Source organism: Antennarius striatus, chromosome 22 (assembly GCF_040054535.1).
Source record: "Antennarius striatus isolate MH-2024 chromosome 22, ASM4005453v1, whole genome shotgun sequence".
Taxonomy (NCBI): Eukaryota; Metazoa; Chordata; class Actinopteri; order Lophiiformes; family Antennariidae; genus Antennarius; species Antennarius striatus.
Window position 1 is genome coordinate 4,616,864 of NC_090797.1, and position 26,090 is coordinate 4,642,953.

The window sequence follows — 26,090 nt, forward strand, 5'->3', positions numbered from 1 at the left end:
CCTCCCTTTCTTAACCGCATCCCGCATCCAGTGAATGACAGGGAGTGAAACATCAGGTCAAATATTTTTTTCGAGAACAAAAAAAAACAACAACCCGGTATTAACCGGTTTAAAATTATTTTCTGCTCCGATTCTGTTCCGGAACATTAAAAAATATAAAGTTTTTGGTTTCGTTTTCGTTCCTGCCAAAATACCAAAAGTTTCTGGTTTTCGTTCCATGAACCGGTTCAAAGCTCTGCTCTGAGCTAAACCTTCAGCTGATGAAATCTGGTTTGGAACTTGTTATTTATGGGGGTCACAGCCCCGAGGAAAACCCAGAACATCATGGCTCCATTTTGCTGATCTCCACCACTTCATTTTCACTGTGTTGCCCTGATGAGAGGACGAGGACAACATCAAGAACAATTCAAGCTTCCAACATCCTCTAAAATCCAAAACCTTCTTTTTACTTACCTGCACAATTTGACAATTGACCAGTAGATTTAACCCACAACTTTAACACTTTTATACAATAATCTAACAGATTTTAACAATTTATGAATTTCCTCACTTAAAACTCCCTATACGTTTTTATTTGGACGGTAACAATTGTTCAAAAATGATATAAAAACGTTAAAAACGTTTCTCGTGAAATTGAATCAAATATACAGCATTTCCTGTTTGTTTGATGCTTTTATTTTGAAGGACCACCGGACATGAACACTTATTGGTGACACTGCCCTCCTGTGGTCAATAGCGGTAATACACATTTTATCTTTACTCGGTGTCCGAACCCAGATGAATAATCATCTACTTTACCTTTAGGAAACTCTAACCTGAAGGGAGGGGGGGCTACTGCTAGTTAGCATTTCAAGCAGTTTTACAATTATAAAACTGCTTGAAATGCTACTTGTCCATCCATCCTTCTTCTTCCGCTTATCCGGGGTCGGGTCGAGGGGGCAGCAGCTTCAACAGGGAACCCCAAACTTCCCTTTCTCTGGCCACAGCAGCCAGCTCCGACCTGGGGGGGGGTCCCTAGTCGTTCCCGTTTCTAAATATGAATTTAAACAAAAACAAGACGTTATAAACAAGCCATATTCATGGCAACGTTCCCTACGGTCCTGTGGATCCCCCACCAGGTTGAACATGAATCTGGCATGTGCGTGCTGTGAAACAAGAGCATGTGGACTGTATCCCAGTACTCCCAGTCAGTACTGGTGGGGCTGGGCATTACCACAGCCATTCGAACCATTGGCTCCTGAACGTCACTTCAAGCCCACCTGTGGAGTGTACTTCCGCATTGTCCCCACCCTTTAATGCGCTGGATGGGTTCATAAAGCACAGCATTAATCTTGTACCCTTCACTGAAATGTGGAATCTGAGGTTCTGGCTGGGCTTTTATTTTGAAGGGGAAGCCGGTCCGTTAGCGCAACTTTATTGCGAGGTCATCTAAGTGTAGTTACGAAAGACTGCCAGACGGGGGCGCTGCCTTACAAAACCTCTACCGTCCGCCTGCTGCGACTCCCTCGGTATAATCACAGCAGGGGGGGAATAAATGCAGTGACATAAGGCGTGTATAATCCCCTTTCCTCTGAAAAAATGTATTCTGTCACGCAGCAATCTGCCCTCTCTTCCCCTCTGTCGTTATTTCTCTACTTGCGCTGACTCTTACGCTGCTTTTTCTTTTTCCCATTTCCTGTTTATTTGTTGCAACACCCTGAAGAAATTAAAGTCCGACCTTACCTATGATGGATCATCTTCCTTTTTCTTGCACAAGAGCACTCCTGGAATAAATCAAAGCTGCATTAACACAGCGAATTTAGTTGATTTGCAGTACTGTATATTATAAGGTGCCATTGCTGTAAGGACGCTTGTTTTACTGTACAGCGTATCCCGTGCGGGCCGCCATGCTCCAGCGTGTCCTAATCAGGCCCCTAGACGGTTTTCGCCTCGCCAGGAATGTCAGTCTAAGTTTAAATAAAAAGGTGTTCAAAACGAGTAGATAAAATTTATTTTGCTTCTTGTAAATATATTAAAACATCCATGGAGGTATAATTTCCCCAAAAATATTTTTATCGATTTTAAAATCAATTTTAAAATCATCCGTATGAGGAGTAGGTTTTTGATCATAAAACAATATCTGAGATCCTTTTATCCCACTGATCCGAAATGACCCGAGTTAAAACTGACAAATCTTTACAAAAATAAAAAGAAAGGCCTAAGGGTTGGATGAATAATAGAATTCTGGAGTTCTGGATTGATCATTGATAAACTGCGACCCCAAACCCCACAGAATGACATCACAGCGTTGTGCCAGTCCAACCAGAGGATCAATGCCGTAATCAGAGCTGGAACGAAATGAATAAGGAACTACATAAAGGATATTATTGTCATGTGACACAAATCACCATATAGCTTAATTTCAAATAAAAAACAGTGTTGTATTTTAAATCTCTCTGCTTCCGGTAAACTTCCACGCGCTGTTTCCATCCTGCATCCAAAAACGGCAGGAGGATGAAAGGGTGGAAGGAAAGAGAGAGGGAGGAGAGGGACGACAGGACGAGGCTGTCTGTCTGCCCCACGGTCCTTCTGACCTCCAGGAGTGCAGCAACCCGAGAGTCTCAATGAAATATTTAAAGCTTCTGCTTTATCCGCAGTGCGTTGGTCAAGACAAACTGTGGGCCCCGCATGTGTGACGTCATGCCAGCTGTTCCATTGGTTCCTGGTTCCTCGTGGAGCGACAGAGTCCATCATGATGTGTTTCACAACACGAGTGGGAATACAGTGATCCGTGGGTCTTTACTAATAGATGACCAGCTGACTAACACGCCTCCAACCGCAAACACCGGCTACCACCCATTTGCTGCAAAAGGTGTGGGTGGGGGTGTAGGTGTGTGTGTGTGTGTGTGTGTGTGTGTGTGTGTGTGTGTGTGTGTGTGTGTGTGTGTGTGTGTGTGTGTGCGTGTGTGTGTGTGTGTGTGTGTGTGTGTGTGTGTGTGGGGAGAGACCCCGCAGACCCCGCAGAAGTTGCTTTATATGGACAATTTAACTTCTATTTCCATTATCCACCCCCCACCCATAAAAGTATGTCAGATGTGTTAATTTTATTTCTTAGTCTTACTTTCTTCACAGTTTGTTTGGTTTTTTTTTTAAACTTTCTTTGACAGCTTATAAAAATACCCTTCGAAATAAACTTCGAAAGTAGCGTCAATGGGACGTAAAATTTTGTTTTATAACGATTCAATTATGAATTTTAGAAAGTACCATACAGAAATTAGAAAGATAACGTCCCTCAAATCTTTTTTTACCATTTGTCATTATTTTAATTATTTTTCATTCTATTTTTCCAAATATTTAATTATATCCGGTTAGAATAATCTACAACGGGCTGAATAAATTCGGCTTGAATGCATTTTCATTGATAAAACTGTGTTAATCTTGTAACATAATCTAATATCATTTATTTCTATGAAACAACTGATCTTTTCACTCTTTTTTTAAGCGTTTTGTTCGGTGTTTTTATGGCGCACTGCCTTCCATCCTCTGTAAAATGATCTGAGCCATGTTTTTTTTTTTTTTTTTCCTATTTCTTTTCGAGCATCAGACTGAATCTTGCCGCATTATTATTTCATCCATCCTATCGTATGGCCTGGATCCCTTCACGGGATAGACAGGGTGGGGGCAAGGAAAAGAAAAAAGGAAAAGAAAAAGACGCGCAGCGTTCATCCAATCCCTCCGCTGGCACCTGTTTTCTTCTGGCTCCGGCGCGACAAGCACAAAAAAACAAAAAAACCAAACCTAAATGATAGTTTAAAATATTCATCGTGGAGACTGCTCATCTCTTATGCGCGCAGACGATCCGCGACTCCGGTTTCAGCTTCTCCAGGTGGAAACCGCGCGTTTGCGCTTGGAGAGGTTTTGGAGAGGCTCGGTGGACGGAGACGGTGATCCGTGCGCGGATTGATTTCACTGTTGCAATCCACCCTGAAAAGAGTGTAACCGAACCTGGTGCCGTCACCTCTAAATATTACACGAGTTTTGTCCACCTATAGTTATCGGCCCCATCAACAGCAGGTAAATGAACTCCCGGCTGGCCATATGAGAAGAGTTGGTCTATTTAGGGCATCTTTAAAAGACCACCACTCACTTCAGTTTAAAGCAGGAGCCCCTCTAGGATGATGATGATGAGGAGGAGGATGAAAACCGAGGCCCCCGGAGGCCCCCCCCGAGGACACCGAGCCATCACCAGGTTGTATGATTTTAAAGCGTTTAACGAAAGAGGATAGATATATGTATAAATGTCGTCTTACCAAATAAAACCACCCCACTAAAGGTATTTTCCTGCTTTTTTGTTCTCGCGTGTCACGCAATCTGCACGCACACACGCGGAATCTAGTGTGCGGGCTTTAAATGCGGTGTTTGATAATCATTAGCCATCTGGACGTGGTCATTTGATCCTGCAGCATCCCGACCCGAGAACTGCAACCTCAACAGCATCAGCCGACTCAAACTAATCCCGGAATGATGGGGGGTGGGACTGGGGAGGGAGAGGGGGGAGGCTGGAAAAAGATAGATGTGAGCCCTGGTATAATATCTGATAAAGCAGTACGAGTCACGTTATAGAGGACATTATCTATCTAATGCAGTTTAATGGTAAAGTCCATAAAGGGGGAGATATGGAATATAAATGGCAGGTTAATTCATACTTTATGCTATTTTACAGGAGACGGTGTGCGGTCTGCCGGTAAATCTATTGATCTGTACATAAACCACGGGCCTGCAGGCCTCCTCTGTGTTCGGCCTTTTAAAGTTAAAAAAAACGAGACAGAAAATGTGTGTGAGGCATTTTAATAGACCTCCATAAATAGTGAATTGCAGCAAACCTCTAAATTGCAGCATTAGGACAAAAATATATAATTGTACAACAAGAAATTTATCAAAAATAAACACTAAATTCGTCTAAAATGGACATGAGGACGAAATTACGATATTTTTTAAGTTGTCATTCTATGTGGGTGAGATTTAGAGATGCAATATGTGATATGTTGATTTTTTTTATTATTATTATAGCTATAGAATATCAAGTGATGTGGATACCGAGACTCTTTGGGACAGTCTGAACGGGGGGGTGGCCCGATTTATTCCCAATGAAATCGTTTAATCCGGTGGGACAAAAACCAATCATCCGCTCAGATTGCGGCAGTGGGTGCGTCAAAGACAGCACCGCGTTAGCGGTCGCTTCTATATCCATCCGCACAGAGCCAGGTGTACCCGAGGCCGTGAACATGCACAGCCTTCACGTAGAGAAACCAGCGGGCTGTTTGGATTGCTATTCTGGTGCCGGTGGGATGATTGAGATCTGTGTTTCTGTGTTTTAATGTCCCGGGACTCGCAGCCTAAACCAGGTGAAGGGACTCGAGGTGAAGCTGCTTCTAGAATAACTCCCACTGTAAAAAATACAGGTACGCAACCGGTACGATTTGAACCAGGTTTTAGTACCTTTAATGTGTCACATTTAAATTACTTGAAGGCCGATTTAAAAGTGCTCATTTGAATTGCAGTTAAAATTGTATGAACGCAAAATAAGTTTAACAATCGCATAATTTTCAGCAGGAAGCTGAAACTCGCTCCGTTGTGCGTCTGCGCCTTTAAAAAAGGTGCTCAGAGCACCTTTCCTTTTCCCAGTGTGCAGTTTGGACGCGCAGGTAAAAAGGGAGGGAGTTGGGACGCGGAGAGAGAGAGAGAGAGAGAGAGAGAGAGAGAGAGAGAGAGAGAGAGAGAGAGAGAGAGAGAGAGAGAGAGAGAGAGAGAGAGAGAGAGAGAGAGAGAGAGAGAGAGAGAGAGAGAGAGAGAGAGAGAGAGAGAGAGAGAGAGAGAGAGAGAGAGAGAGACGGTAGGAGAGGAGAAGAGAGGAGAGGAGAGGAGAGGAGAAGAGAGGAGAGGAGAGCGGGGCTGAAATTGACATTTGATACTCAGGAAGTTCACGCCGCCGCTTGGATTTCTTTTGTTTCATTGTAATTCTGCAGTCCTGCTGCGGGCAACCCGGACCGGAGGCTTGAGTCGCCTCAGCGTTGTTTAACAGAGGAACTCTTAAAGATAATAATGGGTTTGAGGACTAAAATGTCTGATGGGCCCGTCCGCAGCGCAGTTTGTAGCTTCAGGTATGGCGCACAGCGGTGGACTCCGAGGAAGGTATGACCTGCACTTTATATATTTCATTTTAAAAAGAATTCTAGTTCGAACGGTAATTCAATGTTTTTTTTTGCGTCTTTTAATTAAAACCATGAGAGAAAAGGGTGAAGAAGAAAAAAACATTCGCCTGATATTTAGAAGTGATGGCGCTGGGTTTGGTTGAAAAGAGGAGAGGTAAGCGAAAAAATTCTGAAATGATGTTAAGACTCCGTCTAAAATATTGTTTAAAAAAAACAGCAACTAGGTGCTCTGTTCGGGTCAAAAATGTCTCAAGTGGAATTAGACCATTTAGGCCAAAAAATAGCAAATAAAAAAAATAAATCCAAAGCATCAACAGCGAGCTTGATCCGAAACACGGATTTGTTTGGAACGAATCCATATAACACACTAGTCCATTAGTATTACCTTTAAATAAAACGTTATAACCTTACTTTTAATATATTTATTTCTCATCAAGGTATTCGGTTGCGTTTTATTCACGTTGCACCTGCTTTATTCGGATACCAGGGAATAAGCTTGAGTTGCGTTCAGGAGTCTAATCCTGTGGATTACAACTGAGTTTGGCATCTTGTATTTTTACACTCAACCAGCAGAAGATGTAGAAAACTTTATGGAAAAATTCCATAAATAAATAAGCAAAAAACAAAAACAAAACAAAACAATAATTTATATTTAACTGCCACAGCATTGTATGATCATAAATTAACGTACTGCCACATTTCCAAACAGAAAATCACAAATGGATTTAAATTTTATTTATTTATTTATTCTAGAGGATTATTTATTTATTTATTTATTTATTTTTAATTGCACACAGTCGCGTAGTAGCTGTCAGGTTGGATGACTGACAGAGCGTTGAAATCGTGCTGCGGGACTTAGGTGATAAATCCTCCTGAAATACCCGTGAAGTTGAGGACTTGTAGACTCCATATTCAGACAAATGCGATTAACTGAAGGGGCTTTGGAGCTGCTCCGAATTAACCGTGGCGGAGACAAAAGACGGGGCCGTGCTGCGTAATGCTCACATTTTAGCAGAATGAATAAAGAAATGAAATAAAGCTTCATATTCTCTGAGCATCTTTTAAATATTTTGTTCTTTACATCTCAGTATTCTCACATGAACTGATTTTATGGCTACTTTTGCGCAAATTCCTTTTAAAATTGATGCCAGTGTTGTTGTTTATTCGGGGAGTAGATTAAGGTCTTCAAAATTTGAATGAAAGCCAATAATTACTGGTAAAAACCTCAAAAAAAAATATTCCCATCAGCTCCATTGATTATTTTCTAAATTATCTTCATGGAAAAAAAAAAAAGGGTGGGTCCGGTTTATCCAGGCTGAGGCGGATGGAGTCTGCCTTTTGACAGCAAGCATTGATGGCTTTGTGATGTATTGAACAAATGACAATCCAATAAAATCTAGTATTTACTGGAGGATTAAAGAATAGATCCGCAGGAAGAAGCTTGGTTAGAAATATTATTATAATCTCATCTATCAGTCAGTAGATCAATAAAATACAAACCTGTTTAAACCACATAATGATTGGGTTCATGGTGATTGTTATGCAGAAGCATGACAAAAAAAAAAAGAAAATCCAAAATGAAACTCCAGTCCAAACTAATTAAGGAATGGACAAATAAGGCATGAGCAAACCTTTGAAGGACACAGGTTCTTTTTGACTTGGCTTTTTAGTGGTATTGATTTCTCCAGGAAATGGCAATGGGAGTCTTGCTCAGGGAGCCATTTGGGCGTCTGAAGAATCACTTAGTACATGGTTTGATTGCTGGAATCAATGGAAGCTGCGCACACTGCAGGGCCCCAGTGTGAGGGAGCTAATGGCCGAAGCAAGGGTGGGGCGACTGATGACGGTTAGCCCCTCCGGTTCAGATTATCTGCAGGGCAGAAACGTTTTTGATGACAGGTTGAAGGTCAGGATGGAGCGAGCGGGCTAATATTGTGTTTCATAACTTCTGTGGACTTTCTTACTGAATGAGAGGCAGAAAAAAAGTCTTGCATGCTCATTGGAAAAAGCATTTTTAAGATGTTGGAAGTCGTGTCAGACTGTGATGGCAGCCATTTTCTGGGATTGGTGGTTCCTTGGAAGCCTTCACCAGTTCTAATCACAACCCAGCCGCCAAGGAGCTGATAGATTTCATTAGATGAGAGTGAATTGACTACTATTGTGAGAAAAAGCTTGCAGTATAGACAAACAACAAGTTTATCTTTGTTGCTGCAGTTTTGCGTCATTCATTCTCCAAAGGTTATCGCGTAAAGAATGGGGCCGAATGTCTCCGTTCTGCAGCTACAAAGATTGTCGATGGGAAGACGTAACGATGCTAAAATAAAGATGAATTCTGAGCTCGAGTTTTGGGAGTCACCGTTTGGATGCCTCGGTTTAAAAGTCAGGATGTATAAAGGATATCTGGAAACACTACCTTTTCCCCAACCGAGCATGTGGAGTTCATGAAATAGTTTATTTTCTGTTGTGTCTTAGCAGATACAGTAGAGTCCTTTAGAACCATTTTATCAGCTGCATGAAAAATGGCGGTTCTATTCCTGAGTTATCACATTTTGTTGAGGCCGTACCAAATTGCAATGAAAAAATCATCACTTTTACTAATTCATTGTAGGATGCATTGGTAGTCTCTGGTCATTCAAAGGTAATATTGGGCAGTAATCTCTTAAATTACCTTATCGTTATATCAGGAGCACTCTACATCATGACTGGTCACTAATCACTTCAGACGTTGACAAAATAAATGCTTATTTAGATGCAAGAGCAGAGTAGTAACCTATTTAGTCAGCTGTCAAGCTTAAGGCTCCATTCTCAGAAACATAAAAACAGCAGTTTGTGCGATTAGCCAATTAGCTGAGGATGTTGTCTTCACTCCTAAGACCCAACCAGACTTAAATTTAGCCTCCCAGTTTGAGACACAGTAGCCTTTGACCTTTTACTCAGAGTGTGCATCCTCCCTCTGCAGTGCAGTTGATCTCCGGTCAAGTCACGTCACCGTGGCGCCCTTAAACGTATTGAAGGTTGCGGATGCTCATTTTCCGTTGCACATAATTTCTACTCTTGCTCTCACATCTCTGTCCCTCCTCTCCCCTCCAGGTTGTTGGTCTTGCTCTCCTCCCCGGGCTTCTGGGGAGATCTGGTTTGCATAGTTTTGTTTCGCTGGCTCGACTGCCCTCGCTTACCGATGCGTCGATGGGTGATAATGACTCCTGTTCTGTGTATGGCACTGGTAGAATTCACTGTGAGAGCTCACTATCAGTGAATTACCATAGGGCCATAAACAGAGCAGAGAAAGAACCACTTGATGATGCCCTTCCATGGTGGCTTACTGTCTCTGTGCTTGTGGGTGTGGTGAATGTGATGTAATGCCTCTGGTGCAGTTGCACGAACTGCACACGTCTCGCCGGACGCTTCCACATCCCTCTGTTTCCATCCGCCTCCATTGGAAAAGATGCTTGTATTTCCATGCTCTGTCCACTTCTTTGCCCATTTTGGCACTAGCACATTTTTGCTTCTGTATATATACTTTGAGCAATTATGTGTAGTGCCAATATGGGACAAGACAGACTTACATCACTTCAGCAGAATTGTGGATTGTAATCTGTGTTAACTGCTCTTGATTGACCTTTGAGTTCTCTTCACTGTCCTCCATGTGAATTCTCCTTTCAACTGTCCTCTTGTGAAATTAGGTCCTCAAAGAATCTTCAGTCAAAGTGCCACCAAGTTTTCAAGTCATGCTAACTCATCTCAACACAATCCCATTGGTAGGGCAATGCTAAGAATCCATGCATGGGATCCCCGGCGAGGGTCAGAAGAGGCGCAGCAGCTCCTTGTTGGTGTTTGGCAATGGTAGAACTCACACTGGTGAGGTAGATGGATCCGGTGGTTCTAGACTTGCCAACTACCGCTTGAGAGCCTCCACCAGCTGAAAAACGCTACAGGGACAGATCAAGGCTTCCATCCCCAAGCGGAGAAACACCTCAAGGATGTTTTAGTCAGTGAGTGAGTGGCTGATGGTGGTGAAGGGTGGGGTGAAAGTCTGTTCCTCCCCTGCACACCCTGGCCTCAAAACTCCAGTGGCTCTTTTGTAATGGTAAGGGCAAAGATCGGACTTCTTGGGACGGACATCGGAAAGACTTTCAGGCAATCAAGTTAATCTAAAAAAAAAAGAAAGAGTCTGTGGATTTTGCTTCTTTTACCTGGTTTATCCAGGGACAGGCTCCGGGGACACTTGAAGGTCATTTTACCATACTCTAAAATAATGGGTATTTATCTGAAATGACCAATAATGAAGATAACCATCACTTGCAGCCCTGCATATTTTCTCCTGTGATAAAAGATTCTTCTGTTAATCACTCTCGTCTCTGGGTCTGACCGGTCCAGTCATATAAAGGTTCAGCTATTCTGCCTCCAGTCACCCATCGGGGGCTTTCTCTCCTTAGCTTTGTGGCATAATTGGCAAACTGTTCAGTGTCACCTTACCCCCCTCTCTCTCTTTCAATGCAGCCTTTTTCCATCCTTCCTCACAAACAAGGAAGGGAAGAGAAAGAGGGGGAGTTTTTCCTCGTATGTTGGCTGGTCCGTTGGACAACACGACTCAAAAAGCTGCTGCATACTGAGCTCCATATATCTGGGTCAGGGACTGGTAATGTAGGTGACGGGGGGATCTGGGGATTAAAACCTCTTTATCTGCCTTTGCATAAATCCTGCTTCATAGCCTACACTTTAGCTAATATGGTTTGAATTGTCACCGGTTTGCTTGCAGGCTAGCTACAGTATGTTCGATCTATGCTGATGATGAACTGATGTTGGTTCTGTGTCGGCCATAAAAACAGAATGATGAGTGCTGAGATTGAAGAGATGCACAATCTAAGAGTGGTCTTATTCACTGCACAACTGATTTGGTCTAACTGTTGGTGTGTCTCATGCTGCAGAACATATCACACACATATGACTTGGATTTAGTGTTTACATGTAACGCACATGGAGTGTGAGGGGTGAACAATATTCTCTGTTTGTCCTGTGTGCACTTGTCGACTTTTAAAATACGAATTCTCTTATCAGTGATGCAAATAAACACTTTCAAAAGACCGATCCATGTGTCAGACTCCCTCCTAACGATCCTCTCTGCAGCAAAGTGCATTGTGGGATAACCTTTGTCAATGCAGGGCCTTCTCCAGATGGGTCGAGCAGCTCAGGTTACACCGCATTTTTCAGTGCCCCCCTCTATCCCAAAGCTCCCTCGGCCCCTTTCTCCACATCTCTCACACACACACGGGAACACACACACACACGGGAACACACACACACACACACACACACACACACACACACACACACATTTTCCTTGCTGGGCAGTCAGACTGAAACAGTGCTCCACCTGTGTTCTAATGCAGACTGCAGAGCATTAGTGAAATGAGATTATCATCATTCTTACACAGCGTCTGGGCTGGAGGTGGAGAGGGGTGTGAGCTGAGAAGGTGAGGATGGCATTATTAGACTATCAGACTGCATTATGGGGTAAGATGCTTGATCGGTGACATGCGCCGATGCTCGGGGAAGCTCTGCACGGGGCCCAACGGGTCAAACGCGGGTCAGCGGTAGTGAGATATAATAATTAAACACTGACAAGATCTACAAATATTCATCTTTGAGGAACAGCGTTTCAATTTTGCAGCTCACACAGTCCATTTTCTTGTATGTGCTGACCTTACGTTCAGGAGGAAGGGGAAGAGATTATCACTTGTTAGAGCAAGCGAGGGGCTTGGACACAATTTGTACATGTGTGTGTGCATGGAGGGGGTGTAGGGCCTGGGATGCGCGTATTAAGAAACGATTAGTAGAGATTAAAGCTCTGCCCTGGAGTCTGCCTGCACTCCAGGCAACAAGTATGACCAACGCCTCACATCTCAGGCCTGCAGTGACCCCCGCAGGGCCAGGACACTGAAGTTGCGGCTACATCTTGTCCACAGGCGATCAATAGCGCTACCCAGTGATCTTCCAGCCCTTTAAAACATATTGCCTCTAGGACGGAGTGCACTTACTCACTCCGCAGGCCGACCGCCGCCTGTGTTGGACGGTTTTAACGACATCCAATCAGGTTCAAAGTCAGTGGGATGGGCGTGATGATTGGAGGATCGCACTGCGGCGTGGTGCACAGTGATGTAACCTGGAACAGTGTCACGCAATGCAGCACGCGTTTCCAGATCGGGAGCCGGTGCAGGTTAAAACACATTTTAACCCAGAATATTACAAAAATAACTCATGTTTTAACAATGGTTTCCTGTCTTTTCTGTGAGTGTTTGTAAGAACGATAAAATGACTCTGATGAGAATAAACTGGGAAAATGTCTACCGCACATTTCGCAACAAATATGAACCCCGTTCGGCCTCCCATGAAGGCGTGAAACAATGCACCTCAAACCCCCCCCCCCCGTGTGTTTCATTCATACATTCATCAGCACAAAGAAACAGACGCACCTGTTTGATCATTAGAAAGAGAAGAAATGACAGGAAGAGATAAAACATCACCAGGATAGCGGTAAGTAGATAAACTGGCAGTCCTCAAGATACAAATTGCTTCCAAGAGGTTGCTGATAAGCTGAATTATTCGCAAGTCATTATTTATTAAATTTCGATCTATAATTGCCATTTGAGATCATTTAACTGCCATTACTACAGTACTCTAAATATGGAAGTACCATTCCCTAAGACTTATCAGAAAAAATTACAGGACACAAAAACAACACATAACAAAACTAAATACAGGTACAGGTCATTTCGAGTTAAGACTTTCTCAATCATACTTCAGTTTTAGAATTAAATGCACAAAAATAAGGTTTACATCATTTCACTCAAATTTACATCTGTCCGCCAAATAATTAGACTTTGAAAATCACTACAAGACTGTTAAAAGCACATATCATGTTACTGTGCAATGAATAAGAATAAAAACATATATAAAAATATGCACATATAGTTCCAATATCTACCATAAAGCGTCACGTGATTCATGCAATTATTTGAATTCAGATTAGTTACGGCAGACTTTTGTTCCTTTAATTTAATCATTCAAGAGAAGAAGTAAACACTTCAAGGAACTCTCACAGTTTTTAAGCGCATCCAACATGTGTGTGAAAATAGGCTGGAGTGGAAAAACAGTTTATAGTCGAACATGGCGGCGTGCGTTTTGTTTCTCCAAAAGTTGCATGTTCGTAAGTTGAGGACTACCTGTACTTTACACTGTATACTGGTGCAGGCTAATATGACAACCTTAGCTACGTGGCTAGGCAAGGTCATTTATCAGTTCGGCATTATTTTATAATTAATTCACAAGCATTATTTGCAAAAGGATTCTGTTGGGCCACAGAAAAGCAAGTTAGGAGTAAATTTAGGTATTAGTGGCATCCGAGAGATACAAAACATTCACCACCCAATAGCAGAATGAAGGATCCCTACTACTACGGAAGGTCACCTACAAATAAAATAAAAGCAAGCATTAATATAAGAACCCTAAATAATAATTAGGGACAAAATAAAAATGATAAACCACATCTTTTATGTGGTTTACTACTATTTTTAATTAGAAACATCTGATGGCAGAGCCGATTCTTTGGTGTTCTTGTCTCACACAGGGAATCCAATTAAAAAATTGCTGAAAGAAGAAAGAAAGAAAAGTAAAGAAGACGGGGCGTTTGTTTTCCCCATCCATTCCAATTCAACCTGATCGGGCTTTAATCAGGGGAGAACGGCGTACACACCGACGCCTCATAGATTAAAGCCCGGATGCATCTCCCTCTCTGTTCTGCTCTGCAACAGAAGGGCCCGGGTAGCAAATCCCAGGCTTTAAAGCAGAGGAGGTTCAGGCAGCTTATGATGTAATCACAGCCCTGTCTGTCATGGCAGGGAGGGTGGAGGAGCGGGGGCGGCGTTCGCCGTTGAGGAAGACGGTGGTTATCAGGTTTTTGCGGCAACTAAGATATACAACAAATATTTTTGTAGAAGTACCGTCGTGGAATGGCGAGCATTCTGCCCCACTCCACCCTGCCTCCGGGACACTTGTTGCGTCGTCCCAGTTGTGGTATTCATGCAGATACTAATTTCCTCCCCCCAGGCTTTCTGCTTTTTAACAGGGTATGAAGTCAGTTTATTTGCTGAATCTTGCTGACAAAATTTATAAATCCAGATCCATCACAACACCATAACGATAAATATCAGGTTTTAAGAGCTGCTCTAATCACATTCTATGGATCCATACAACCATGTTGAAACAGTACAAATGTAATGAAGACAGAAACCAAGTGAATAGTGAACAGCAGCCACTTTATTGAGCTTAATTTTTGTTTTTAAAAACAGTGGTGAAAGATGAACCTGTTACAGCTGCATCGACCTATGTGGATTAGTGGCAAGTCTGGTTTTTTATTCTTTTTCCCAATGACATGCTTTTCTTGATTTTTACAACACAAACACTGCAGCGCCCATCAGAGCGCGACTAAAATTCCTGTGATTTCCCGTGATGGATGAACGAATAGGGTGCTCTTATCTGTGCGCCTTAAATAAATAGATTTGATAGACAAAAACGGTAGTCAGCAGTAGCACAAAGAACACCTAGATGTATATCCTGAGTCTTCACAAATCATGGCGTGTGCGTGATTTTAGTTAAAAAGCATAGTGCGGATGTGGGTTTGTGGGGAGGATAGAAAAAAATGAAAGGTTACTTAACATTGTATTTCAGCTCAGGTTCTCTGTACTAAGAGCTGCGGTAGAAAGAATCGCGAGCTAATAGGTGGGAAAACACAGGAGTCATCTGTGAATGCGGCACCCGATTAGATGTATCCCAAAAGCCAGACAAAGTACAAAGACGAACAGTGGAACAGTGACCGTCACACAGTCTGGGTGAAGCAGTGGTGGCTTTTCTCCTGGGGCTTTTTGGTTCATCTAATGTTTTAAGCAAAGGCTGACTGTAAAGAAATAAATACTAAATAGTCAATATCACAGCTAAGAAAAAACAAAACAGAACAAAAAGCTAAAGGGGAGAAACATCACCAGAAGCAATATCTTTACACAGTAAACACAGTTCATTATTAACTCACTTTCACGTCCCCTGCAGATGTACATTAAAAATATATTTGACACTGTACACGGCACGATGTTCTTACGGTATGAGCCGTAAGAACGAAGCTCCGGGTGGGGTGGGTTTGGATGGAGGGGGAGGGGCGGAGTCATTGCCATTTTCTCCTTCCGGAGACGTAAACGTCACTGCTCCAACGTCACGACCTCCACCGCCTGGCCGTCCAGCGTGACAGTGTTGTCTATGCGTGTGGCGACCGGTGCCATGGCGACCTGGACAGGCCGGTTTCCCTGGGCCAGGCTGGTCACCACAGTCTGGTACATGCTAACCGGGATCTGGACGAGACCTGAGGCGGGGACAAAGTTTGTTTCACTGTAGATGTGGGGATCTGTGACGTCACTTTTTAGATCTTTTCATATAAATTTTTAAAAATCATTATAATTGATAATAAAAATGATCATAACGGCAACCCTCACGACAGCCATGCTATAGAAACAGCATTGCTGAACAAAGGTCCAATTGAAAGATCTCCGCTTGCATCCCCCTTGCCCAGTGTGTGTTTGTGTGTGTCCTTCTGTAGGGATTAATGCTGCAGTCACGTGGGGCCCCCGGTGCCCCACCCTGCAAGCTGTCAGTGTCACAAGCAGGCAAGAAGGTCAGTCTGTGGAATGGTAGCGGCTCATGCCCCACTCCCATTTCTGTGAACGGAGATGTACTGAACGCACCGAACAGACGCGACTGTGACTCCCTCTCAAATACATGACGCTGATTCAGAGGCTGCCTTAGAATCAATTCATATTTTGAGTTTTAGAAAAAAAATAAAAAATCGTCCTTTTGTCCATGTTAGCTTGTAATTGCAGGTCTTCTAATGTGGCCCTTGCTAAGCCCACTCTCCAGTGATTTGTGACAGGGTTAAGTCTTGCTGATGCAGGTAATTGTGTTGGCAGTGATTATGGTGGAGGGCTTAGTGAACAGGGCACAGGCCTGGCATAGTGACATACAGACACAGTGCAGTTACTGAGTGAAGGGCCTCATTCAGCCACTCCAACGTAGTTATTCAGACTTTAAGGGCCTTGTCTGGTGCGGTCGGGCGTATACATTAGTGTGTGTGTGTGTGTGTGTCAGGAAAGGCTTGCTACACAAGCCAATCAGCAGTGTCTGGGTCAGTGTACTTCAAACGGAGCTCGGCACTCCTGTGCAGCACTACAGTGATTAGCTAAGGTCAATAGTGGGGGCTTTGGGAGCTCCATTAATTGTATATACATGAGTGATTGGAGCCAAATGGCTCTCTATGCTTTAGGACGACGTCAAGTAACAAAGGCTGGATGTTTCTGGTGGATGTTTGTGTGTGAAACAGCAAACAAACAGAATGCATTTGCTTTTTTTATTGTTTTTATGTTATGTCAGGTAAAAAAAAAATCAGCCACCGATTGGCAACAAAGTGTTGAATTGAAACGAAGAACCAAAGATCTTGGAGAAAATCAGAGGAGATCGTAATTGTGCTTATTTTTGCAAATGCAATACACGGCCAGCCAGGGTTGGTGCTCGTGTCCGGGCTTCAGATTTGTTCCTCTGATGATTTAAACTTGAATAAGTCTCAGGTACAGTCCTCAGGGTGAAATTTAGCGTCAAAACTATCCAATAAGAATGCCAGGATGTCACTACAAACTGGTCCAGGCCCAGCAGATACACGCCGCCACAGTGGTGCAATGCAGAAAGCATGTAAAGGCTGCTGACAATAGAGGACAGACGCTAACGTGTCATTAAAAGAAGGCAGCATTGCTACAAGACGCGACCAACTTCCACCATCTGTCACATCAGCACAGAGTAGATTAAAGTGCTGGAGCTCAGAAGTCTCACCGCAGCGCTGATCAAGGGAGGCTTACACTTAGTAAGGCTAATTAGAAATGCCATTGGCTGGAGAACACACACAAGTACCAATTATTCTAGATGCAATGACGACACCGGCCGGGCTTTGGTTTATAACGCTGTGGAAGTGGACTGATGGGTCCTTCTGTTATTCCACAAACCATCATAAAGTCTCAGCATTGGCTGATCTCTACATTGACCTTAAACTAGATGGTATACGCAGTCAGTGAACGTTTTCTCTTTCACGCCTGATGACATCCCAGCTGAATATATACCTGTGGCATCTTGAACCCCCGCCAGCGCCCCAACAGTAGCTGCTGTCTCCGCCAGGACAATCTGCCCTCCGCCTTGTAGGGTGGCCTCTGCCAATGTCGCTACGGCGTGGGCTGCTGCCTCGCTGCAACACACACAAATGCATCAGATATACTGTACAGCATAGACGCACACACACCCACAACCACACAGAGAGACAGATGCACACAGTCTGCTCACAAAGATGAAGGTTATTAGAGGGATGTGGGGTGAAGACGTGGGAGTGTGTGTGAGCTTTAAGAGGCTTTTCCTAGTCTGGATTTATGGAGAATCTGTCACATCTCCCTCAAGGCCAGGTGCTACGGTCCAATAAAGCAGTTTCATTAACCAGGCGTATCCAGTGGAATTATCAGGAGCCTATTACCACACCGGCTTCGTTATGAACAGTGGATTGGTTTATAATCACATCTTAAATTGAATAGAGGAGAGCACAGATACAGGTAGTACGTTTGCACTATATGTGGATGACACTCTACTGAAAGTTGGAGGTGCTGAAAGAAAATTCACATAAAATAAGTGAGATATTGAATTTTGGTTATTTATGATTATTTTTACGTCCATCTGTAAAACTTTTGTGCCACCAGGGCAATAATCACAGGGCTTTAATCATTGTGTTTCACAGTCGATGAATTCCGCACTGCAAAACTTTGTCGCTTTGGCGACAGTCAACACAGCAGAAAAGATGGCAAAAAAAAAAAAAAAAGCTTTACTCTCCCTCTGGAGTTGGAAAACAGAGACAAAATGTTCCAGAGCTTGTGGAACAGAGAGCCCAGTGTAGCTTAGCGCAGGTAAACAGGAGAGGGGAGGGGAGAGGAAAGAGGACTCAGGTGGGCGCAGGTAACAAGCCCCAGTGGGACATACCCATACACATCTGAAATCATTGCCTCGACATGGCTGGCAGTCCAAAAAAAAAGAAGAAAAAAGACAAACTGTTATCAGCACCTCAGCAGGTTGGACTGATGAAATTAAATTTTTAGAACATTTACTCAAGAATGAACCATTTGTATCTAACACTAAAAGCCACAACAAAGGTGTACGGGATTTAGACGCTTCCCCTCAGATGGTTGTATTTTTGCAGCGTCAGTAGGTACCAGAACCCTCCGTGGGACACGGTTTAAGATCCTGAAGTAGATCCCTTCAGAATACGATCCTGTGTGTCTGATTTCCCTCCAGAAAAACCACAGAACAACAACAACCCTTGCACATAATTTACCACTACAGATCACTGCAATCAAGGCATTTGTTTCAGTCAACAGTGACATCATAAAACAACTCCTTCCAGATTCTGCACTTAATTCTAGAAATGCAGACTCTAAATGTTATTTCAGGCCTTTACTGACAAGTACATGACACCTGCATCACTGCTCCTACACGAGCAGCAGGCCAATTAATTAGATGTTGGAATAAGACGGAAAGCAGTTGACTCATCTCCAACGGACCCCCCCCCGGTGACCTGCTTTGACAGTCGTCCCATTTGTATCCAGTTTTTAGTGCTGCTTGAGTAAATGCAGATAGAGATTTCCGATATTTACTTTTTCTAAGAATCCGTGAGGACAGCTTAACACTAAAATCTATACGTTTGTATTTATTCTGGAGGTAAATTCTGTTGTAGTTTTTGACACTGACCTTCGCTCTTCCAAAAAAGCCAGAGACACTGAACTTAAATCGACTGGTCACTTTAAAAGCCTCGTTTCCCTGAATATCTCGCACCTTATTCGCTTCTTCAGTCCTCACCTGTTGAGAGCCATCGTGACGGTGGCTCCCTGTTGGATCTCCTGACTGGCGGCGACGGCAGCTTCGGCGAGGGACGCCACCGCCTGCGTGGCCTCTGAGGCCTGAGTGGTTTGGATTGTCATCTCTCCGCCCTGTAGCGTGGCCCAGCTCGGCTCCACCTGGAGATGAACAGCGAAAATAACTCAGTGTTGCAAAACTAACAGCTGTGTAAAAGTTGCTTTTGTGGAGTTAACTTGTAGTTTTCTAAGTGGTGCTGAACGGACAGCTCCCTATGAGTGCGCACCAAACACTGCACTAATTAGTAAATACTTGTCTACAATTAAAAAAAATGGTGAAATATGCATTTATGTCTTTGCATAAAAACACTTGGAGGGGTTCTGTGCAGGCGGATGTCACCTCTCCATCAGTCACCGTGGAATAGTTGACCTGCGCCACCGTCACGCCGGGCAGTTCGGAGGCATCCGCCAACGTTGCAACAGTGTGTCCCGTTCCGACCTGACAGAAAAAGGGAGCGTTGAACATCCATCACAGGACAATTCCAAGACAAACGTGCAATCTTCAACGAACGCGGCGACTAAAACGCACCTGGATGAGCGAAACCGTTCCGTCGGGGTTGTTGATTGTCTGCACCACGGTTTGCGAGGGCACGAGGTGAGCGAGGCTCTGCGCAGCAGTCAGGTGATGTTGTGTGGTGGTCGCCGTGGTCACTTGCTGGTCTTCGAACGCATATAGCAGATCCTCGCGGCCGTGCTGCTTGTAGCAGTTCTTCACGATGGTCCGCAACGCCTGCGTCCAGGACACCTTGGGACACAGGAACACGAGCTTATAAAGGAAGTGCTGGTATAGATTGATTTAAAAATGGCTGACCTTGAACACAATATTGCAGATTTTAGAGGAAGTAGCGGTACATGGAGGTAGGAAAAGATGAGGTAAAGCCATCTCTCACTGCAGAGATAGACAAAGTGTGACATCATCGCTTCTCTCACCCGCTGTTTCTGCTCCTCTGTGCGAACGTCGCTGCGGACGTTGGCCCATGGGATGTCCTCAGGCCACCACACCGGCTTGCAGCTCTCCTTCCCCCAGCCGGGCTTCCCTCGGCCCGTCGAGTACTTCAGCATCTCCGGGATGAACGCTCGCAGCTGGGCCTGCAGCACACAGCATGGATGCAAGGAGTTAAAAGATGATGCAGACGCCAAAAACCTTCAAGGGAAAAGCTGCAGCGTCTCATTCACACACATGCACGCCCTTGAACAGATAGCAGGAGGTGCAAATCGATCGTGTACTTGCTCCCAGCTGCCAATGTGGCCAAGACCTGCAAATAGAAACAGGCTTTCTAAAAAGGAGGACGATGTGATCGCGTTCATTAACAGACCAATCTATGGCTGTGGCTCCGGCCTGATGCGTCTGACAAACACTAAGGAACACGAGTGGCTGATCTGACCCCATCCAAGTCAAGGGTCCAGGGGTCTCAGCGGCGGCAACAATGTGGACAAACTGCTTGACTTTGCCTAAAAAAAAAAAGGGGGGGGGAATCAATGTGGAATAAAAACCTCAGATTAACTTTGATCACGCGTGACAAATGCTACTTCATGGACGTGGGTGGAGGCTGTAGTTATATCGTTACGGAAGAGTGACTGGATCAATGCGAGCTTGTCAGCTGTAATAGAGGGCACTATTCACAAGCAATAAAGCCAAGGAGCCAGGCTTCATTAGTGAAAGTCATTGTTGGTGCAATTGTGGGCCGGCAGCTTTGTCTGGGACTTAAAGGACATAAAGTGACAAGTAAATTCTTTAAATGGGTCTGAACCACCTGGATTGCTCAGACTCTTGAGATTTTATTCCATTCAGCACAGAACTAGCTATATTATATAGTAAGGACAACAGTCCAGTCCATGTTGTGTCTCAAAGAAGGGACTGAGTACATCTAACCTGACTAGCACATTATTGATCATTTATCAGCGTACGTACTTCAGTGAGTGGAGTGTGATTGTACTCATCGTCACGTCGACAAGCACAACACTCATCAACAGGCCGGGTGGGGTTTAGTACCGATGTCCTCAGCGTCCTGGTAATATCCAAGCATTGCCAAGGATTATGTTGCACAATGAGGCACAGCAGCGTCTGCCTGCCTTGACATCATGAGCTAAATTTGGTTCCGAAGGGAAATAAATCCCTCCCTCCTATGCCCCTTAGACCCCTTGTTTCTAACTCACGGTTGCAAACCAGTTCCTTTGTGCATCACGAAGATGCGAGAAACTGGATCCTGATTTTAAAAAAAAGGTTTGTCTGTACTTTTGGACATCTTCAGAAGGACAGAGGTTGCGGTAGAGATGCTCTACCAGAACAACTTGGATAATAAGTACCAAAAGGATGCTTGCATCTCCACCTGTGGCTGGTCCATGTGTGAATGTATTTAGATGCATGCGCGCTAGGCCAGATGGCCTAATTACAGTGGCGAGTGAGTTAAATGGCATGTTGTCCTTGTACCCACAACCCCATCCCCACAATCCTAATCCCCCAAGCAATGGTCCAATCAGCATGCAGGAAGGCGGCTATATTGTCGGGTCCCTCGCCCTAACAAGGATAGGGGGTAATTATGTGCTCAGGCTAGACCTGGGATCACCTGCTACAGATGCTCCATAGATGAGACCGGGCTGTGGCCTCTGCCCGCGTCACTAAACCTCAGTTGGGATTTCTTCAGCCGCCTAAAACCTACTACAGATGTCCCCACAGAAAACAATAAGGCCTTCCCGGTAAGGATTAGTAGTACTAACTCTCTGAATTAGCTCCCATTCATCCTTGAATTCTCTTTTCCATACTCGTCCATGTAAAGGTTGATAAATCATTCCCAAGGAAAATCCTGAGCCTGAAATTCTGCATATGCACACATCTAAAACCCCCCAGATCGAACTGTGGTTTGAGGAAAGCTGAGTGAGGCTATGGGTTACTTAATATAATCTCATGCTACAACCTGCAGAAAAACAAGCAGCAACTAACACTTGGCCTCTGCGGACGAATCCGGCCTGGGATTGGCTGCCGTGCTCCCAGGTTGGAGGCCCATCTCTGAGGGCCGCTGCCAATGCTTGCCATTCTGACGATGATCCAGAGAATGCGTGGGCAGCACTGGGAAGGAAGAGTAAACAAGCCGGATTCCCTCGGGCGACGACAGGACTGACTGCCGATGACACTAATGTTGCAGTAGTAGTCTAGTCTGGACAAACCTGTCAATGGCATCACGGCCCTTTTATAGACCCAGACGCTATTGATCAGATACTTTGTACTTTTATTATATTAAAAAAAAAGCATGAATCACACCAATAACATGAAACTGATGGATCTTTGAAAACACCATAAATCGAGTGTTTGTGTTTGAAATGCACTGATGCTCTTAGCAAACATAAAACTCATTTTGATTTTAATTTGTTGCCATGTGGCACCCTCTGCTGGATAAAATGTCACTTTTGCGGCTCACACAATCATTTTACTGTGAAGATTCGGAATGCAGAGCGAGTATGGAGCCTGACCTGGGTCATCTTGTCCACGGAGACTGGGATGCCATCGATGGTGAGAGGGGGCAGCTCTGACGAGAGCTCTCCGCCAGCCGGGGCATGTTCGGCCAGAGCGTTCTCCAGATCCTCCAGCATCAAGCCTTTGTACTTCCTTACCTGGAGGATAGAAAGACAGATTTATTACAGTATTTCCGTTTAGAATATAGAAAACAAAGCTCTTAGATGATGCAGGAATGTTTTATGCATCAACGTCATAGCGTGTTTCAGAAATGAAGAGGCTGGAAAGTTGAATGGACACAAAGATGCTCAACCGGATTTTTAACGCTCACCACGTTCTCCAGCGGAGCAGCGCCAAACACCTTGAAAACAGGGTTTGGTTTGGAGGGGGAGATACACAGCACTATGGCCTGCTGGCCCACTCTGGTGGTATACTCATCTAAGGTGGCTCGCAGTTTCCTGAAAAAACACACACCAACACCATCCATTACATTGCGGTTCAGAATGAAAGTCATAAAGTGCGATGTCAAGCCTGTTTGAGACTGATCAACAACCTCAAGTGCTCAAATCTTTTTTATCGTTCACAGGAGGGGCGACTGAACCCACCTGAGCAAACGAGTCTGTTGCCTCTTGCGGATAGATGGGTTAGATTCGAAGATGTGAGGCCTCTTTCTTTTCTTACCAGTTGCAACAGCTGCAGCGGCAGCCATTCCTACGGGCCCTGAGAGAAAGAATGAACCAGTGTGATTTTCTAAAAAATGTAGAAGTTCCAGCAGTCAGGGGGAATAGTAAGTACATTACATTAATTACTGTTTCTTCTTAGTATTTATTGTGAATGTAAGGTTTATACGGACGTTTTTAGTCGATCTATTTAATTTGATTAAAAAAAGAGAAAAGTTTAAAATTGACCCATTTGACAGTTTGTCCACAAATCAGCTCACTGACACTACCTGGTGTTCAAAAAGAAGCATGACATGGAACACAGGCACCTTCAGATGGATGACCGGAATAATAGAACTCAAATGTTGAGGGTCTTATTCGTTTAGATCAAACCACCATATTGTTTTCATCAGAAAGAGGACGCAGTTAACCCAACTAGTGTAAACAAAAGTATATCCAAATGTCTGGACATACCTGCTGCAGCTAAGTGGGCAGTGACTTCATCTGTGCCAGCTGAGTTAAGGATGTCTGTGTCGTCATAAGGATCCTCATCGGGTGAGGAAGTTGAGTCTTCTTCAGCGCTCATCATGGACGCCTCGGTAAAGGTGGCCACATGTACCTAAGCACAAAGACGCGATCCATGCAGAACGGGTGAACAAGATATCACGGCACTCACATGTGAATGAGCTCTTCAGAACCTCACTAGAACTTGTGCAACCAAATCTCTACAGTTTAGCTACTATGCTTCACAGTGCACCTGCTGGACCTGTTGACTGACGGCGCTGGCCTCAATGGTGGTCATATGTTCTGTCTGGTGAACCATGTGCTCGTCCATTATCGACCACCTGGTTACACGGCTGAATCCACGGTACAATGACTGAGGAAGCAAACGGAAAAAGGGGATGGAGAATAACAATGTAAAAAATTATAAATTATATCATAAATGATAAAAATACTGTATATAAATAGGCCAAGGATGCAACTTCTTGTTGGATTGCACTGCAGAGGATGTCATACTATAGCATAGTGTCATTTAAAAGAAAAACTGTCCTGTTTGTTGTTACATAGTTGGTGACACAAGAGATGGATTTGCATGATGTTTAATGAAAACCTGACTGAATAGTATTGGTCCTGATTAAAAGGTGAATCAAGGACATTATCGTAATCTTATCTTATTATTATTATCTTATCTTAATTATCATAATCTTACCTCATAAACGAATAAATGGATAATTATTGAATTCATAGGGCCTATTATTCCTAGGCAGAAGCACGATTTCCCTTTAAATCTCATATCCAACATATTTTGAAACTGAAATTTATGATGGTTAGAAAAAGAAAGCGAGAAAATCTAAATGCAATTTATGGAAGTGTGTTGTGACTTTACAGTGTGGGGTTGGGATTCAATAAGGTCCAAATAAAACTTGAAAGCTCACATAAATATCATGCTTCACCTTGATTAGAACTGCAATAAACGCCAGTTTTTTTTACTTTCATCTGTTTAATAATGACTCACGTTAGGTAGCTCTTATATTCAATATTATCTGGACCTGATCTTTAAAAGGGGCAAGAAACAATTAAGTTTGTTAGTAATACAATGCAAAATGACAGATTAAGGGGGTGTAAATTCAGTCTTTAAATACATCCATACATGTGCTTCGACTGTGACAACATGAATTGTGTTGGTGCAATCAATGGCGCGACCAACGACTCCACAATAACATTCCTGTGTAATTGCATAAATGGCCTGCTATCAAGATAATTTCCCAGCTAGGAGGCATTGCTTTTATCCTGTATGAAGCATTTCTGCACAACAGCTCTAATGCTATAATGTTAGCAGACTCGCCGGGTCGGTTATGCTGCCAAACCAAACTAAGCTAGCAATGTCCTACATTTAGCTAATACGCTAGCTAGCGAACCGGTTAGCGTTATAGCTTCGGCTATCTGAATTATAGTTAATTATGTGCCAAAACCGCAGACGATAAATGTCGGCGTTGAACACGAATAATTTCTGTATAAAAAAAAGCAGGTAAACCTCGGTAACACAGAAGCTAGCGTGAAACCCGCGCAATACTAAACAAAACAGAGCGCAAAAAACAGGCCCAGCGGCCTGCGTCACATCCAAAGCTATTCTACTCTTTATTAGCTTGCTGCCGATTCGCGCCTACAACGTTATTCTCAACCAAAAAAAGACATATGTGCGTTATAACGCCTCTCCAGGCGACATCTAAACAATCTGCATCTATCACCCCCAACGCTGCCGGGTTCGATGATGCGGCTGCGCCGGGGCTGAAATAAATGGAGATTGCGCGGTAGGGCACTAACCTCAGAGCGGCTGCGCTACTTCGGGCCTGCGCGTACAGGGAGGATGGAGCCGAGCACTAATGGAGGACGGGGGAGAGCCAGCAGCACAGCGATAGACCACACACACAATACTGAGCTGTACTGGTGATGCCTTCAAGTGCTCCTCCCGAGCTTCAATCACCGCGTCCTTCCTGGCTACATTAGCACGCACAGCTGAAGCGGTTTCGGTTAAAAAACGCACGAAAAAAAAAATCTTAGCTTTAATTCTTTTAAGTTTTTATGTGAATGTAAGTGTCATGTGATTATGATTTTTTTTTTACAATACTTGGAAATCTCGATGATATGAATAAATTTAATGAAAACTGCAGTTTTTGTAAAGATGCGGCAACGTTTTAAAGAATAAAACATGATTTAAAAAGTGACCGAATGCTTATCCGCCTGAAATACATTA

The 26,090-nt window shown here is 43.8% G+C and overlaps 1 protein-coding gene across 3 annotated transcripts; it reads right to left on the bottom strand.

Annotated features, from left to right (window-relative positions):
• Positions 1–14,501: 14,501 nt before the first annotated feature.
• nrf1 (nuclear respiratory factor 1) lies at positions 14,502–25,789 on the bottom strand. 3 transcript variants are annotated; one of them, XM_068306725.1, is made up of 12 exons: positions 25,661–25,789; positions 24,102–24,212; positions 23,810–23,954; positions 23,282–23,396; positions 23,008–23,134; positions 22,694–22,834; positions 20,156–20,314; positions 19,755–19,970; positions 19,566–19,664; positions 19,170–19,327; positions 17,399–17,520; positions 14,502–15,600 (listed from the first exon to the last, which is right to left on the bottom strand). In XM_068306725.1, exons 2-12 carry the CDS (start codon positions 24,168–24,170, stop codon positions 15,440–15,442), a joined length of 1,512 nt encoding a protein of 503 aa, XP_068162826.1. In that variant the 5' UTR covers positions 24,171–24,212; positions 25,661–25,789; the 3' UTR covers positions 14,502–15,439. The 3 variants fall into 3 exon arrangements, with proteins under 3 accessions (XP_068162826.1, XP_068162827.1, XP_068162825.1); XM_068306726.1 differs by having other exon boundaries at positions 19,581–19,664; positions 24,093–24,212; XM_068306724.1 differs by having other exon boundaries at positions 24,093–24,212.
• Between the last annotated feature and the right edge of the window lie 301 nt (positions 25,790–26,090).